This window comes from Rhinoderma darwinii, chromosome 6 (genome assembly GCF_050947455.1).
Source record: "Rhinoderma darwinii isolate aRhiDar2 chromosome 6, aRhiDar2.hap1, whole genome shotgun sequence".
Lineage (NCBI taxonomy): Eukaryota > Metazoa > Chordata > Amphibia > Anura > Rhinodermatidae > Rhinoderma > Rhinoderma darwinii.
In genome coordinates, this window is record NC_134692.1 from 110,131,728 (window position 1) to 110,149,126 (window position 17,399).

At 42.8% G+C, this 17,399-nt stretch overlaps 1 protein-coding gene across 11 annotated transcripts in view; it reads left to right on the plus strand.

The window, feature by feature from the left end:
* The first annotated feature begins 3,761 nt into the window (after window positions 1–3,761).
* Window positions 3,762–17,399, plus strand: part of CLEC16A (C-type lectin domain containing 16A) — a 327,820-nt gene continuing 314,182 nt past the window's right edge. For all 11 annotated transcript variants that reach the window (XM_075830097.1, XM_075830102.1, XM_075830099.1 and 8 more), the window contains exon 1: window positions 3,762–4,055. In XM_075830097.1, the coding sequence (XP_075686212.1) occupies window positions 3,979–4,055 (77 nt within the window). In that variant the 5' untranslated portion in view covers window positions 3,762–3,978. The remainder of the gene's footprint in view (window positions 4,056–17,399) is intronic.

Below are 17,399 nucleotides of genomic sequence, written 5' to 3' on the forward strand. Positions count from 1 at the left end.
CGGCGCATGCGCCGTTCCCACACAGACGGCGTACACCATAGTGAATGCGAACGACTCCCGTTCGCATTTTCTATGGGGTTGTATGTGCCGTATTCCATCTCTGTATGTGTCGTTAATCGACACATACAGAGATGAAAAAAAAATGGCAGCCCCCATAGTGAAGAAAAAGTTAGAAAAAAAAAAAAAAAGTCAAAACACAAACACACAAATAAAAAAAATGTTAATTAATAAAACACTAAAAGCAAATTGATATAAAAATATTTTTTTCCGCGACACCCTTCCTTTAACTCCTTAACGCCGAAGGACGGATATATCCGTCCTCTGCAGCTGCTAGTTCGCGCAGGAGGACGGATATATCCGTCCTGTGATCGCGCGGGTACTGCCACTGTACGCACGCGATCAACAGGAGAAGCACGGCTGTAATACACAGCCTGGCTCCTGCTGCAACTGCCGGAATCGAAGCGTGCTCCGATTCCGGCAGTTTAACCCATTAAATGCCGCTGTCAATAGTGATTGCGGCATCTAATGTGTTTGACAGAGGGAGGGAGCGCCCTCTGTCACCCGATCGGCGCCCCCGCAAACAAATCGCGGGTCGCCGTTGGGTTTCCATGACAGCCGGGGGCCTAACAAAGACCCCCAGGTCTGTCTTCAGCAAATGCCTGTTAGGCCATGCCGGAGGCATGGTCTAACAGATTGCCTGTCAGTTTTACACAGACAGGCAATAATGCTTTGGTATACGAAGTATACCAAAGCATTATATATGCGATCAACAGATCGCATAGTGAAGTCACCTGGTGGGACTTAAAAAAAAAACGTCAATCTGTTAAATAAAGTTTGTGAAAAAATAAATAAAAAAAATGACAGTCAAAATCAAATAAAACTACTTTTTTTGCCCAAAAAGTGGTTTTATTTAGTAAAAGTGTCAAAACAAACACATACACATATATGGTATCCCCGCGATCGTAACAACTTGACCAATAAAATGAACACACTAATGAAATTTGAACGGTAAAATTAACCTAGCCTAAAAATTCCAGACTGTTCATGACTTTGACAGTGGGCAAACTTACAAAATCAGCAAGGGATCAAATACTTATTTCCTTCACTGTACGGCCACATCGACGGAAAAATAAAAAAATTACGTCTCTTGGAATGCGGCGATGCAAAAACAAGTAATTTTTTTCTAAAAGGGTTTTTATTGTGCAAACGTAGGAAAACATATAAAACCTTTGCATATTTGGTATCCCCGTAATCGTGCCGACCCATAGAATAAAGTTAACATGTTATTTACGCAGCATAGTAAACGGCGTAAATTTATAATGTGAAAATCAATGCTGGAATAGCTGCTTATTTTCAATTCTCTCCTAAAATAAAGTTAATAAAAGTTAATCAATATATTATAAGCATCTAAAAATTGTACAATTACAAAATACAACTCGACCCGCAAAAAACAAGCTCTTATATGGCTATATCGACGGAATAAAAAAAGTCACGACTCTTGGAATGCGACTGTGAGAAAACAAAAAATAATCCGTGGTCATTAACGTGCAAAATGGCCCGGTCATTGAGGGGTTAAACAATCACAGAAAGCGCTTCAATTTCACAAGTGATAAAGATAAATCACTATGATGAGACACGAAACACACCAAAGGTTATAAAAGGGTTACTAGCAGCACTGGCCGGGCTGTGGGGCCACATGCACACGATGTGTATTACATGCAGATTTTTTTGTGTCAAAACCGCAGCGTAACACATTACCGGCAAAGAAAATGAGATTCTAGGTAATCTCATCTACATGTTGTGGAGTTTTCCGCACCTAAATTGATTTGCGGTGCGTATTTTAAAATCTGCAGCACGTCAATTTATTCAATCAGAATGAAATATTCACCATGTCGCCCTTACAATCCAAGTGACGAAGAGATTTGTCAGCGTCCATATAGCGAAAATACAGGTGTTTATTTACACATCCCCGCATGAAAAAATACTGCAATGTTTCAACCCACGCAGGGTCTTTGTCTATCTTGAAGCATTGGGGTCCTTTTTGGTTAATAAACACTTGTGGATACCGTCACATCTCCATCATTTACACTGAACATATTAGTCATGATCATTACGACAGCTTCATTTCCAGGTCACTTGGTTAAAGTATAAACCGTTTTTCTATATAACTGGAGGTACGCTTTAAATCTGAAAAATAACAGCGACTGATAAAAAAAATATTAGGTTGTCGAACCAGAAGGTAAAAGTACCATGCGCAGAACTATAATCACGTGACTGCAAAAAGGAGCTTTCCAATCAAAGAGATGTTGGTCATATCCATTTGATGCGCCATAAAGGTTTTATCAATGGGAATCCAAGAGGTAAATGTGCGGTCACTCATACAGTGGCACTGGCATATAATCCAGTGCAGAGAGTCGCCAACAAGGAGCGCCATGTGGTACTACTGCTCTTTATGGTCACCTAAGTCTGAATCAAAGGGTCCGGGTCTTAGAACCTTAATACAGACATTAAAAAGCAGCCGCATTACGGGAGTTTTAAACTGGCCTAAAACTGGCCATACACTTTAGATAGCTTTCGGCCAACAACTATTCCTCACGACGACCCACCCCCCATACTGTACATGTTCGGCCAAGCGTATAGAATCCAACACCCCTGATCCTTTTTTTCATCAACATTTGCCGTCGAGGAAGAGTCGGGAGACCGCCACAAACATAAGAGTCAGTCTGCAGGTTCCGCTTAAATTGGCAAGTTCTTTCCCATCTGGCCCTCCATTGATTTCTCTGGACTCAGCCACTGCTGGACACTGGAACGTGGCATGTAACGTCTTTCTGTCAAGAAAAAAATGTTTTGCTCTCTTTTGATTTAAAACTCTCCCCAATAAATACAATGGGATCTCTTGAGCTCTGACTTTCTGGAGAAAGACAGAGAACGGAGATTAAGGTGGCCATACACATTAGACCGCAGTAAGGCCATATTCAGATAGATGATCGTTCGCCCGATGAATATTCATTATTCGCCTCATACCTATTTTAGATGATAATGGCCGCTCGTCATACAATGTGCCCGTACCGTACATGTCCGACGAGACGAGATTACTGGCTGATGGCCATTAGTGATGTCATTATAATGACATCGCCTACTCTCCTCCTACGTGGGTTGGCATTTACAGAACGATCGTCTGTGGTCGCCCGAGTGATCCATGCACATTCAACTTCTTCCAACACTCAAATACATCTTTTTAGAAGATTATTGTTGGCCATTGGTCGGTTGTCACGACCGTTAGATTAAATTTATAACTGACGGTTGTTTGTTATAGTCAAATTCGTCCACTTTTTTCTAAGGTATATGGATATTTATGTACGAAGTAGCCCTCGTTATATATGAGGCAGGAACATACACAATTCTAGCAATGGTGAAATTATGTATGTCCATCTAACATCCAGCGTGCCGACAAGGAAAAATATAGGAGCACTGGTCTGATGGGGGGCAAATTGCTCATTCACCCTGTGTTCTGCTTATATTAGAATTTCTTCGGCCACATAATTCCAAGGCGATTACATCAGATCGTAAGTCTGAAACCGCAGACGACGAATTTGCAGGTCTGGCCTCGTCCGATCTCTGTGTTAGGAGTCAGCGATCCCGGGCTGCGTAGTATTAGAGGTCCCCCCCGCATAGCCAGAAGCAGCACATAGGAAGGAAGCTTCTACTTCCCGGCCACGGCTGTCACAGCTGTCGTCACAATAGTCATGAACTCGTCGAACGCGTCAGATTCCAGGTCGCTATGCACGTCGGGATTCGTAGTTCTTTAGGCGCTAAGAAACACCCCTCATCAATGGCGTAAAACTACAATTCCCAGCAGCGCTCCGGGCACGGTGTTCGTCGTGGTTTATCTGCTGTTTCCCCGGCTGAGGGGGGTTGGGGCAGCGAAGAGTGTCATCTATATCGGTTTAGCAGAATGAACTGAACGACGAATCAACAATGTTCGGGAGGTCGAAGAGCTGGGTGAGCGGCTCCGGGCGGTCCTCCTCCAGCGTCCATTCCCTGGACCGGCTGAAGTAAGTGTGTGCTGAGGAGGTCACATCTAATAACAGGTCAACACGTACTTGTGAGGGCTCTAGACTCTATTCCTGCCCCATAATCCTCCCTGAGCTCTCCCCACTCTGACGTCACGGCTGAACTGCTTACTACATGGTGACATCACGGTGGTGGGCCAGGTGGTCTCCCCAGCTCCAAGGTGTCATGTCTTGGGTGGTTAAACTGGATGTTCTACTATTGGTCACCTCATTAGGAGGGAGTTTATCCAAAATCCATGGACATTTTACTGGACATATGTTTTAGAGCTGTCAGGCTGGATTATTGCTGGTTCTGGTGGTATTTTCCTCAAAATGTCACTCCTGTAATAATGGCATGTTGAGGCCGTAGTTCCGTGACCTGCGCGCATTTCTAAGGACTAATACATGGACATGTGCAGCACTTAATGGACCGCAATATAAACTTGTAGGCACCTCATGTGTTCCCATATAGAGTTTTATTCTTCTTAGAAGCCCGGGGAGAATAGCACCGTAATGCAATTTTATTTCTCACTGAATCCACGAGAAAAGCTTTCTTTGTGCCTTCTTATAAAATCGTTGGACACGGAGGATACACTATGGGCGCCATATGCAGGATCCGTATGCGTGAGGCCCGAGGCCGGGTTTACAGGCTACAACAGAAGTATGTTTGTATTAAAAGAAAAAAAAAAAAGGATACAAATGTATACTGTGACATACCTATAGCTTTCAATGCGCCTGATGTGTGTCCTTGTGGCCATATGTGTGACGTGTTTCCATAGGGGATCCTGTTTTGTAGCTGGACAGAAAAGCGTAGTCTGGTAAGGCCTCGTTCACATCTGTGTTGGGGTCCCGTTCTGATGTTCCGTCGGAGCGTTCCGTCAGAACGGGACCCTGAACGGACACAAACGGAAACCAGAGGTTTCCATCGCCATTGATTTCAATGGTGACAGATGCGGTGCCCATGGTTTCCGTTTGTCTCTGTTGTGCACCGGGCCCGTCGTTTTGCCAGAAACAATAGTGAGGCAATAGCGTAGTAGACTACGCTATTGCTTCTGGCAAAACGACGGGCCCGGTGCACAACAGAGCCAAACGGAAACCATGGGCACCGGATCCATCACCATTGAAATCAATGGTGATGGAAATGGAAACCTCTGGTTTCCGTTTGTGTTTGTTCAGGGTCCCGTTCTGACCGAAAGCTCAGACGGAACGTCAGAACGGGACCCCAACACAGATGTGAACGAGGCCTAAGCTTTTCTGTCTTGTCAAAAAACAGGATCCTGGCGGATACTTTGTTGCGATGGAAGTCAATCGGAAAAATATGGGTATGCGATATTTAGAGGCGTAACTTTTCATGGGGCAGAGAGGCCTGGGGGCAACTTCAAACCCTCTTCCCCGTATATCATTGATATGTTTGGTTTCAACTGGGGAAAAAAACCTGCAAACAAATGCCAACTGTATTCCCATTATATACTTCTTTTGAGACCGCAGTCAAAGTAGTTATTAGGTGTACAGTATAAAGTTGTATCCTTTTTTTTATTTAATAGACTCCATAAAATTCCTTCAATCCGGCAGCAATGGGAATTGAGAGGTGCTGGATTATAAAATATTCTGGATTGTCAGACATGGAAAAGTGTATAAAACTTGCCTGTATGGGTAGGAAACCTTCATGAATGCAGCCCGAAATAAAGCGATAACCCAGAATCTGCTCCTATAGTTGTGTTTTTAAGTTCATGACTGGTTCTCTTTGCTTCGGTCTTCTGCTTCTAGTCAAGTGAAGCGTCACATTACATTGGAGTTCTGTGCTGGGAACACGTGCTGGATTATCAGACTCTGTAAATGTGTGAAACTTCATCTAAATCCCCGAAATGTGGTCTCCATTAGAAATTTCACCCCCTGCACGTGACTTTACGACTGCAGAAAGCGTGTTTATTTTTGTGATTTGCAAATAAAATTTCCATTTGCAGAATGTGGCTCCAAACTATGATTTCATATTTCGGCATAGGGCTTGTCCACACGTAACAGAATTGCTGCAGAAAATTTCTGCAGCCATTCCGAGGAAACTAGCAGAAATTCCATCACGGAAAAACCGCACCGTTTCCTGCATTTTTTACTGCCGAAAAAGGTGCGGATTTTGCTGCGTTTTTCCGCAATGCTGGGAGATGGTGACATCTTCTCTGAAAAACGCAGTAATTCAGTCCACTTTCCGCAGCAGGAATTGACATGCTGCGGTCCAAAAGATATGCACCTCAGGTGAATTACTGCTCGGAAATTTTATGCAGCGTGTGGATAAGATTTGTTAAATCTCACCCACTTTGCTGCTACTGTATTCTGCGTATTTTCCATCTGCAATTCCGGACAGAAAATACACAGCAATTCCGTTACGTGTGGACAAGCATAACAAAATGCATCCAAAAGCCGCATGCTTTTTCCCTGCAATATGTTGTGTTTTTGGATGTGGTTGCGGTAAATACAAATAGGGCTCCGTACAAAAAAGGAGACTATAACAGGCTGGGTTCGTGCCCTAGGGGCTACACCATGCTTTATAGCAGGGGTCTCAAGCACACGGCCCGCTAGTATAGGCTCTGCTCCGGGACTCTGTGGAATTCCCTGACATCGCTGTCCACATATGGACAGCGATGTCTGAGGCTTCCCCAGAGCTGGAGTCCCCGGCAGAGTGCTAGTATAGGCTCTGCTCCGGGACTCTCGGGAAGCCTCTGACATCGCTGTCCATACATCGACAGTGATGTCAGGGGCTTCCCTGGAGCAGGAGTCCCAGTGATGTCAGGAGCACAGCTGGAGACCCAGGAAGAGCCTTACTAGCGCTCTGCCCGGGACTCCAGCTCTGGGGTTGCACCTAACATCCATGTCAATATATGGACAGTGATGTCAGGAGCAGAGCTGGAATCCCAGGCAGAGTGCTAGAAGTGGCTCTGCTCCGGGACCCCAGCTCTGGGCAAGCCCCTGATATCACTGTCCATATATGGACACTGATGTCAGTGGCTTCCCTAGAGTTCTGGTGCAGAGCCTATACTAGTGCTCTGCTCTGGGACACCGGCTCTGGGGTTGCCCCTGATATCACATTCCCGTCCAGGAGGATCCCCTGACGTCAGTGTATGGACAGTGACATCAGGGGCTCCAACAACAGAGGAATCCCCAGCCAAAGCGTCGGTAACGCTCTGGCTGGGGATTCCACTCCTGGAGGGAGCCCCAATGGAGCTATCTACTTGGGGTGTGTGTGGCAGCACCTGCGGAGGGCACTATGGCAGCACCTGCGAAGGGCACTGTGGCAGCACCTACAGAGGGCTCTGTGGCATTATCTACAGAGGAAACTGCGGCACGATCTAAAAAGGGGCTGCCCAATCTTGACGTGTGTGTCTGCCAAACACTGCCAACTAAGCCGCCGGATTGCATTTAGCGACACTTAAACTGGAAACCTGGATTGTTGAAATAAGCACGTGGAGAATTCTCTCAAATTTTAGTGTTCTAGTAGTTCAAATAACTAATTGATTAACAATAATTTTTGTATTGTATCAACTTTGAAAGTAATGCGGCCCGTCAACTTCCCATTTTTTCTATATGTGGCCCATTTACCCGGCCGAGTTTGAGACCCCTGCTTTATAGCATATCTTCTCATTTAAACTGCATTTGCCAATATATACAGTATGTAGATATAATGTACATGAAAAGTTTGGTAACTTTGGGATCAGTACAAGTAATAAAGTACTTACAAATTGCAGACTGTATTATAGTCCAGATCTGCATTAACCATTCTGCAGGTTGTCATTGGAAACAGTCAAAAATCTTGTTGACAGACACACACCATAAGCCTTTTTTCACACAGTGCAGTATCGGTGCAGTTTTTTTAAGGCACAACCACGAGTAGATTGTAAAGGAAGGGGAAGTATATAGGAAAGATTTTACTTCTCTTTTATTTTTAAAAAAAAATAAACTCTTGGTTGTGGCATAAAAACTGCACCAAAACGGCATTGTATGGATATACCCTAAGGCCCGTCTCCATATATGCAGTCTTTGCTCGGCATTCTGAGCCAAAGCCAGAAGTGAATCCAAGAGGAAAGGTATAAAGAAAACACTGATGCATCTCCTTTCTTTTGTGTCCATTCCTGTGTTTTGTTAACCCCTTCCCTCTTTAGCCACTTTTGACCTTCCTGACAGAGCCTCATTTTTCAAATCTGACATGTTTCACTTTATGTGGTAATAACGTCGAAATGCTTTCACCTATCCAAGCGATTCTGAGATTGTTTTCTCGTGACACATTGGACTTTAAGATAGTGGTAAAATTTGGTCGATACATTCAGTATTTAATTGTGAAAAACACGAAAATATAGTGAAAAATTGCAAAAATTAGCATTTTTCTCAATTTAAATGTATCTGCTTGTAAGACAAGCAGGTATACCACACAAAATTGTTGCTAATTAACATTCCCCATATGTCTACTTTAGATTGGCATCGTTTTTTGAACATCCTTTTATTTTTCTATGACGTCACAAGGCTTAGAACTTTAGCAGCAATTTGTCACATTTTCAAGAAAATTTCAAAAGGCTATTTTTACAGGGGCCAGTTCAGTTGTCAAGTGGTTTTGAGGGCCTTATATATTAGAAACCCCCAAAAAGTCACCCCATTTTAAAAACTTCACCCCTCAAAGTATTCAAAACAGCATTTAGAAAATGTCTTAACCCTTTACACATTTCACAGGAATTAAAGCAAAGTAGAGGTGAAATGTACAAATTTCATATTTTTTTGCAGAAATAAATTTTTAATACAATTTTTTTTATAACACAGAAGGTTTTACCAGAGAAATGCAACTCAATATTTGTTGCCCAGTTTCTGCAGTTTTAGGAAATATCCCACATGTGGCCGTAGCGTGCTACTGGACTGAAGAACCGGCCTCAGAAGCAAAGGAGCACCTAGTGGATTTTTGGGCCTTATTTTTGTTAGAATATATTTTAGGCACCATGTCCGGTTTGAAGGGCTCTTGCGGTGCCAAAACAGTGAAAATCCCCCAAAAGTGACCCCATCTGGGAAACTAGACACCTCAAGGAAATTATCTAGGGGTATAGTGAGCATTTTGACCGCACAGGTTTTTTACAGAAATTATTGGAAGTAGGCCGTGAAAATTAAAATCAACATTTCTTCAAAGAAAATGTAGGTTTAGCGATTTTTTTTTTTTTTTTTTTTTCTCATTTCCACAAGGACTAAAGGAGAAAAAGCACCGCAAAATTTGTAAAGCAATTTCTCCCGAGTAAAACTCTACCCCACATGTGGTAATAAATGGATATTTGGACACACGGCAGGGCTTAGAAGGGAAAGAGCGCCGTTTGGCTTTTGGAGCTCAAATTTAGCAGGAATGGTTTGAGAGGCCATGTCACATTTACGAAGCCCCTGAGGGGACAAAAACAGTGGAAACCCCCCACAAGTGACCCCATTTTGGAGACTACACCCATTGAGGAAATTATCTAGGGGTATAGTGAGCGATTTGACCCCACAGTTTTTTTGCAGAAAATATTGGAAGTAGGCCCTGAAAATAATAATCTACATTTTTTCCCAAAAAATCTAGGTTTAGCTAATTTTTTCTCATTTCCAGAAGGACTGAAGGAGAAAAAGCACCACAAAATTTGTAAAGCAATTTCTCCCGAGTAAAACAATACCCCACATGTGGTAATAAACGGCTGTTTGGACACACGGCAGGGCTTAGAAGGGAAAGAGCACTATTTGGCTTTTTGAGATCACATTTAGCAGGAATGGTTTGCGGAGGCCATGTCACATTTGCAAAGCCCCTGAGGGGACAAAACAATGAAAACGCCCAAAAAGGGACTCCATTTAGGAAACTACACCTCTTGAGGAATTCATCTAGGGGTGTAGTAAGCATTTTGACCCCACAGATGTTTCATAGAATTTATTAGAATTAGGCAGTGAAAATAAAAACGGTCCTTTTTCTTCAATAAGACGTAGCTTTAGCGCAAATTTTTTCATTTTCTCAATAAAGGAAAAAACAGAACCCAAAATTTGTAAAGCAATTTCTCCCGAGTACGGCAATACCCCATATGTGGTCATAAACTGCTGTTTGGGCAAACGGCAGGGCTCAGAAGGAAAGGACCGCCATTTGGAGTGCAGATGTTGCTGGATTGGTTTCTGGGCGCCTGTGGGCCCAAAACAGTGGAAACCCCCCAGAAGTGACCCCATTTTGGAAACGACACCCCTCAATGCATTTACCAAGAGGTGTAGTAAGCATTTTAACCCTGCAGGTGTTTTGTGTTCACTCGATGTTGCAGAGTGAAAATGGGATTTTCTTCCATAGATATGCCAATATGTGGTGCCCGGCTTGTGCCACCATAACAAGACAGCCCTCTAATTATTATGCGGTGTTTCCCGGTTTTAGAAACACCCTACATGTGGCCCTAATCTTTTGCCTGGACATATGACAGGGCTCAGGAGTGAAGAGTACCATGCGGAGTGGAGGCCTAATTTGGCGATTTACAAAGTATTGCTTCACAACTGCAGAGGCTCAGATGTGAAATAATAAAAATAAACCCCTGAGAAGTGACCCCATTATCGAAACTGCACCCCTCAAGGCATTTATTAAGAGGTGTAGTGAGCATTTTCACCCCACAGGTCTTTTCCATAAATGAATGCGCTGCGGATGGTGCAAATTAAAAATGTATATTTTTCCCTAGATATGCCATTCAGTGGCAAATATGTCATGCCAAGCTTATGACACTGGAGACACACACCCCAAAAATTGTTAAAAGGGTTCTCCCGGGTATGACGATGCCATATATGTTGAAGGAAACTGCTGTTTGGGCACGCTGTAGGGTTCAGAGCCGAGGGAGCACCATTTGGCTTTTGGAGAGCGGATTTTGCTTGGTACTAAATTTGTTTGAGTATTGCTGGTGTTTTATAATGTGGGGGTACATGTAAGCGGGGCGGAGTATATAAGGGGCATAGTCAGGTGGTATGAAAAAAATAAAATAATCCATAGATGTGTGTTACGCTGTGAAGCAATCCTTTCCGCACAGGCCAGTGTCGCACTGATAAATGGTGTAATTTCTTATCCCCCTTTTGGTCCACACTCCGCGCCTTTGTAGTTTGAGGAATTTTGCTGTGTAGTGTTGTCCTGGTATAATACGGGCACCGTCGCTTCCAGCGGATATGTTTGGGCCCTCCCTTTCCTGGTTCCCTAATTTTAGGTCCTTGATAAATCGCCTCTTCAAACTGAAGAAATGTTCCCCTCGGGCACAACTGCATATTTTTTTATTTCCTGACTTATTGGAGCCATAACTAATTTTATTTTTCATAGACGTAGCGGTATGAGGGCTGGTTTGTTGCGGGATGAGCTGTAGTTATTATTGGTACCATTTTGGGGTACATGCGACTTTTTGATAACCTTTTATCCTATTTTTTGGGATGCCAGGTAAACAAAAAAATGCAATTCTGGCAGAGCTTTTTTCGTTTTTTTTTATACAGCGTTCACCATGCGTTATAAATTACATGTTAACTTTATTCTGCGGGTCAGTACGATTTTGGCGATACCTAATTTATAGAACTTTTTTATGTTTTTTACAACTTTTTTCACAATAAAATTTTGTAAAAAGAATGTATTTTTTTTGTCGCCAAGTTGTGAGAACCATAACGTTTTAATTTTTTTGTCGACGGAGCTGTATGAGGGCTTGTTTTTTGCGGGACGAGCTATAGTTTTTATAGGTACCATTTTTGGATACGCGCGACTTTTTGATCACTTTTCATTCTAATATTTGTAGGGCAAAGTGACTAAAAAACAAACTCTGGTAACGTTTTATACGTTTTTTTTACGCTGTTCACCGCGTGCAATAAATAATACAATATTTTGATACCTCAGGTCGTTACGGTCGCGGCGATACCAAATACATATGGTTTATTATTATTTTTCAATAATAAAGGACTTGATAAGAGTAAAAGGGGGATTGTGTTTTATTTGATTACTTGAAACTTTTATTGTTTTCAAACTTTTATTTTTTGCACTTTTTTTTTACACTTTTCTTCAAGTCCCACTAGGGGACTTGAAGGTCCAATGGTCAGATTTTTTTTTTTCTAATATATTGCACTACCTATGTAGTGCAATGTATTAGATCTGTCAGTCATTCACTGACAGCAAGCCGATTAGGCTTCGCCTACCGGCGGGGCCTACATCGGCTTCCGTAATGGCAGAGCAGGAGACCATTGTGTCTCCTGTTGCCATAACAGCAGTCGCCAGTCCCGATTGCCTGTCAGGGCTGGCGATCTGCTAGTAACCGCTACGATGCAGCAATCGCTTTCGATTGCTGCATCGAAGGGGTTAATGGCAGGGATCGGAGCTAGCTCCGGTTCCTGCCGTTACAGGTGGATGTCAGCTGTACAGTACAGCTGACTTCCACCGCTGATGACGCCGGATCAGCTCCTGACCCGGCGCCATCTTGCCGGCAGCTACGGAAGCCGATCAGGCTCCGCCGCCGGGCGGATCTTGACCAGCTTCGGTGCTAGGCAGACCGGGAGGCCAGTATTAGGCCTCCGGTTGCCATTGCAGCCACCGGAACCCCGGCAATTTCATTGTTGGGGCTCCGATGAGCTGCAAACACCTTAAGTGCAGCGATCGCGTTTGAGCGCTGCACTTAAGGGGTTAATGGCGGGGATCGAAGCTAATTTCGGTCCCCGCCGTTACAGTCGGATGTCAGCTGTAAGATACAGCTGAGATCCGGTGATGATGGCACCGACTCCGCTTTTGAGCCGGTGCCAAACATTTGACGTACATGTACGGCATTTTGCGGGAAGTCAATGCTTTCCATGACGTACATGTACGGCAAATGTCGGGAAGGGGTTAAAGAGGATCTGTCACTAGTTTATTAATTCCCTAACTACCGTATTTTTTCGGACTAGAAGACGCCCCCAGGTTTTAGACATCAGAAAATAGGAAAAAAAATTATTTCCTATTTTACCGCTTTTACAAAGAAAAAGCGATTTTGTTAAAAAAAAAAAATTGTGCTGTTTCACCACATTCTGAGAGCCATAACTGTTCTATTTTTTTTAATCGATTGAGCAGTGGGAGGGCTTATTTTTTGCAGGATGAGCTGTAGATTTTATTGGCACCATTTTTTGGTACATACGATTTTTTTATTTTATTTTTTTTCGCGCTAAGGTGACCAAAAAAACGAACATTCTGTTGTTTTTAAAATATATTTTTATACGGTGTTAACCGTGCAAATTAAATAATGGTATATTGTAATAGATCGGACGCAGCTATACCAATTTTTTTTATTTTTTTTATATCTTTTTATTTTTTATAATGAATCCACTTAATGGTAATGTAAATGTCGTTCACTGAATAGATAGATTGACTGCCTGATTAGAACGATTAAAATTGAATTTTATTAATATATTATAAAATATGGCTCATATAGCCCAATAGTGACATATATTCAGGCTCAGACAAGGTAGTCAGGGATAGGAGGTGGTGAGACTCTCCTCTTATAGTATACAGCCCTGACAGCAACTTGCTGAGAGAAAATAATTCCAGCCCACCGGGCTCACAACAAGTGGTCAGAGAGAAGAGTTAGTCCTGTTGACGGACTAATCTTGGACAATTCTCCGAACCACCGCTGCATTAATTAGGACAACCCTACGCGTTTCAATGTCACTGGTAGGTGTGACACATCATCAGGGATTGTTAAAGTTGATGCCGGTTAAGCACAATTTCGTGCTAACATTTATTTCTCCCGGCTCGTGCACGACTCTAATACAAATGGCCGCACACGAGCCGGCGAGACTGGGAGCATATGAAGGGCTAGAGCCCTCCCCCTGCACTGACGAGGCTGTCAGCCCACCACCAATCAGACAAAGACACGTCCCAGCAGTGACGTATCCGGACTGTGGCGAGCCCCCAAACAGCCCAGCCAATCAGGCTGAAGTGTGACGATAAAGCGTCCTTCGTAACCCTGGAGACCTGAAGCGGATAAACACAGATTACGGGACAGACATGTAATAGGTAGAGATGCCAAAGATTTGTAATATCATGATGATCCACAGACCATCCTCAAAACTCCTATCGGAAAAACCTCATAATGATACACACTCCGATCAAGGATGGAATTCTTGCCCTTTTTGATCATCATAACTCACACAGAGTGTAATACTGTCGGAACGTAGTAGGTACAGTTTAGGGTCGTTCATTAAACTAGACACAGTTTAGGCTGTACACAGACGCCCCAAATTTAGTTAAACGTAATATCACATATTCAATGAATCAGTTAGAGAAAAAAACGCATATGAGTCCTCTAACAGTGTGAACAGGGGTCAGCAGTAGTTTAATGTGAAAACACACAGATGATACTGTTAGGGGAGGTCAGGTGCATAGTTGTGCCACACATACCACCACCCACATGGGGGGAAAAAGTAAAGGATATCCGAAACATGTTCTCAAACAGGCCTATCAAAATGCACTTGGATGCAACCGAAATGATCTTCTTAACCCCAAATCACGTTTGAAGGATGATGACACTATACGGATCATTGGTACTTACGACTCTGCTAGTAAGGAGGTTAGAGAAATCCTGCAGAGATATTGGGGAATTTTGCAAGCTGACCCTGACGTTGGTAATCTGGTAGGGGACTTTCCCTTTATAACATACAAAAGAGGGCGCAATATAAAAGATCATCTTGTGCATAGCCACATGAGCACACAAAACAAACCAAACACCTGGTTGGACAGGGGGTTCAATGGGAGTTACAGATGTGGCTCATGTAAGGCATGCGACTCGATTTTGTGCAGTAAAAATTTCAAAAGCACCAAGACTGGCAGGGTGTTTGACAATAGGTCCTATATTAACTGTAAGACCAAAGGTGTAGTTTATCTGATCACATGTGGCTGCCAATTACAGTATATAGGCAAAACGAAGAGAGAATTTAGAAGGAGGATTAGGGACCACATTGGGGATATAAGGAGAAAGGATGATACTCCGGTGTCGCGGCATGTATGGGAATGCCATAATGGTGACTCCTTGACATTGAAATTTCAAGGGATTGAACACGTTAAACCTTTGGCGAGAGGTGGTGATCATGATAAGAAGATCTTACAAAAAGAAGCGCAGTGGATCTTTCGTATGCAAACTATGAGTCCCGCCGGTTTAAATGAAAAGATCTCATATGCATGCTTTCTGTGAGCATAACATCAAAGAAATCTATTTCTTTTGTTTACTTTTCCCCCCCCATGTGGGTGGTGGTATGTGTGGCACAACTATGCACCTGACCTCCCCTAACAGTATCATCTGTGTGTTTTCACATTAAACTACTGCTGACCCCTGTTCACACTGTTAGAGGACTCATATGCGTTTTTTTCTCTAACTGATTCATTGAATATGTGATATTACGTTTAACTAAATTTGGGGCGTCTGTGTACAGCCTAAACTGTGTCTAGTTTAATGAACGACCCTAAACTGTACCTACTACGTTCCGACAGTATTACACTCTGTGTGAGTTATGATGATCAAAAAGGGCAAGAATTCCATCCTTGATCGGAGTGTGTATCATTATGAGGTTTTTCCGATAGGAGTTTTGAGGATGGTCTGTGGATCATCATGATATTACAAATCTTTGGCATCTCTACCTATTACATGTCTGTCCCGTAATCTGTGTTTATCCGCTTCAGGTCTCCAGGGTTACGAAGGACGCTTTATCGTCACACTTCAGCCTGATTGGCTGGGCTGTTTGGGGGCTCGCCACAGTCCGGATACGTCACTGCTGGGACGTGTCTTTGTCTGATTGGTGGTGGGCTGACAGCCTCGTCAGTGCAGGGGGAGGGCTCTAGCCCTTCATATGCTCCCAGTCTCGCCGGCTCGTGTGCGGCCATTTGTATTAGAGTCGTGCACGAGCCGGGAGAAATAAATGTTAGCACGAAATTGTGCTTAACCGGCATCAACTTTAACAATCCCTGATGATGTGTCACACCTACCAGTGACATTGAAACGCGTAGGGTTGTCCTAATTAATGCAGCGGTGGTTCGGAGAATTGTCCAAGATTAGTCCGTCAACAGGACTAACTCTTCTCTCTGACCACTTGTTGTGAGCCCGGTGGGCTGGAATTATTTTCTCTCAGCAAGTTGCTGTCAGGGCTGTATACTATAAGAGGAGAGTCTCACCACCTCCTATCCCTGACTACCTTGTCTGAGCCTGAATATATGTCACTATTGGGCTATATGAGCCATATTTTATAATATATTAATAAAATTCAATTTTAATCGTTCTAATCAGGCAGTCAATCTTTTTATTTTTTACGTTATTTGGGAAAAATAGGAAAAAGTATTTCTCATTTTATTAGTTCCCCTAGGGGAGTTGAACCAGCGATCGTTGGAAGAGTTACGGAAACAGCGGAACTCGCTGAGCTACGCTGTTTCCGTAACTCTCATAGTAGTGAATGTCAGTTACAGAAGCAACTTAGCATGCGAGCTACGCTGTTTCCGTAACTACTATTCAGTTCTACAGAAGTTATGCAAACTGCGTCTTATAGTCCGAAAAAATACGGTAATCCAACAGGCCCTATAAGGCTGATAACTATAGTGGCGTTTAACCCCTTCAGGACCGAGCTCATTTTGGCCTTCAGGACCAGACCCATTTTTACAAATCTGACATGTTTCTCTTTATGTGGTAATACCTCCGGAATGCTTTTACCGATCCAAGCGATTCTGAGATTGTTTTCTCGTGACATATTGTACTTTATGGTAGTGAAAAAATTTGGTCGATAAATTGAATATTTATTTGTGAAAAACACCAAGATTTAGAGAAAATTTGCAAAAATTAGCATTTTTCTAAATTTAAATGTATCTGCTTGTAAAACAGATGGTTATACCACCCAAAATAGCTACTATTTCACATATCCCATATGTCTACTTTATGTTTGCATCGTTTTTTGAACGTCCTTTTATTTTTCTAGGACGTTACAAGACATAGAACTTTCTCAGCAATTTCCTACATTTTCAAGAAAATTTCAAAAGGCTATTTTTTCAGGGACCAGTTCAGTTGTGAAGTGGCTTTGAGGGCCTTAAATATTAGAAAGTCCCCATAAATCACCCCATTTTGAAAACTGCACCCCTCAAAGTATTCAAAACAGCATTCAGAAAGTGTTTTAACCCTTTTAACCATTTCACAGGAATTAAAATAAAGTAGAAGGGAAATTTACAAATTTCATATTTTTTGCCAAAATTCATTTGTAATACATTTTTTTCTGTAACACAGAAGGTTTTACCCAAGAAACGCAACTCAATATTTATTGCCCAGATTCTGCAGTTTTTATAAATATCCCACATGTGGCCCTAGTGCGCTACTGGAC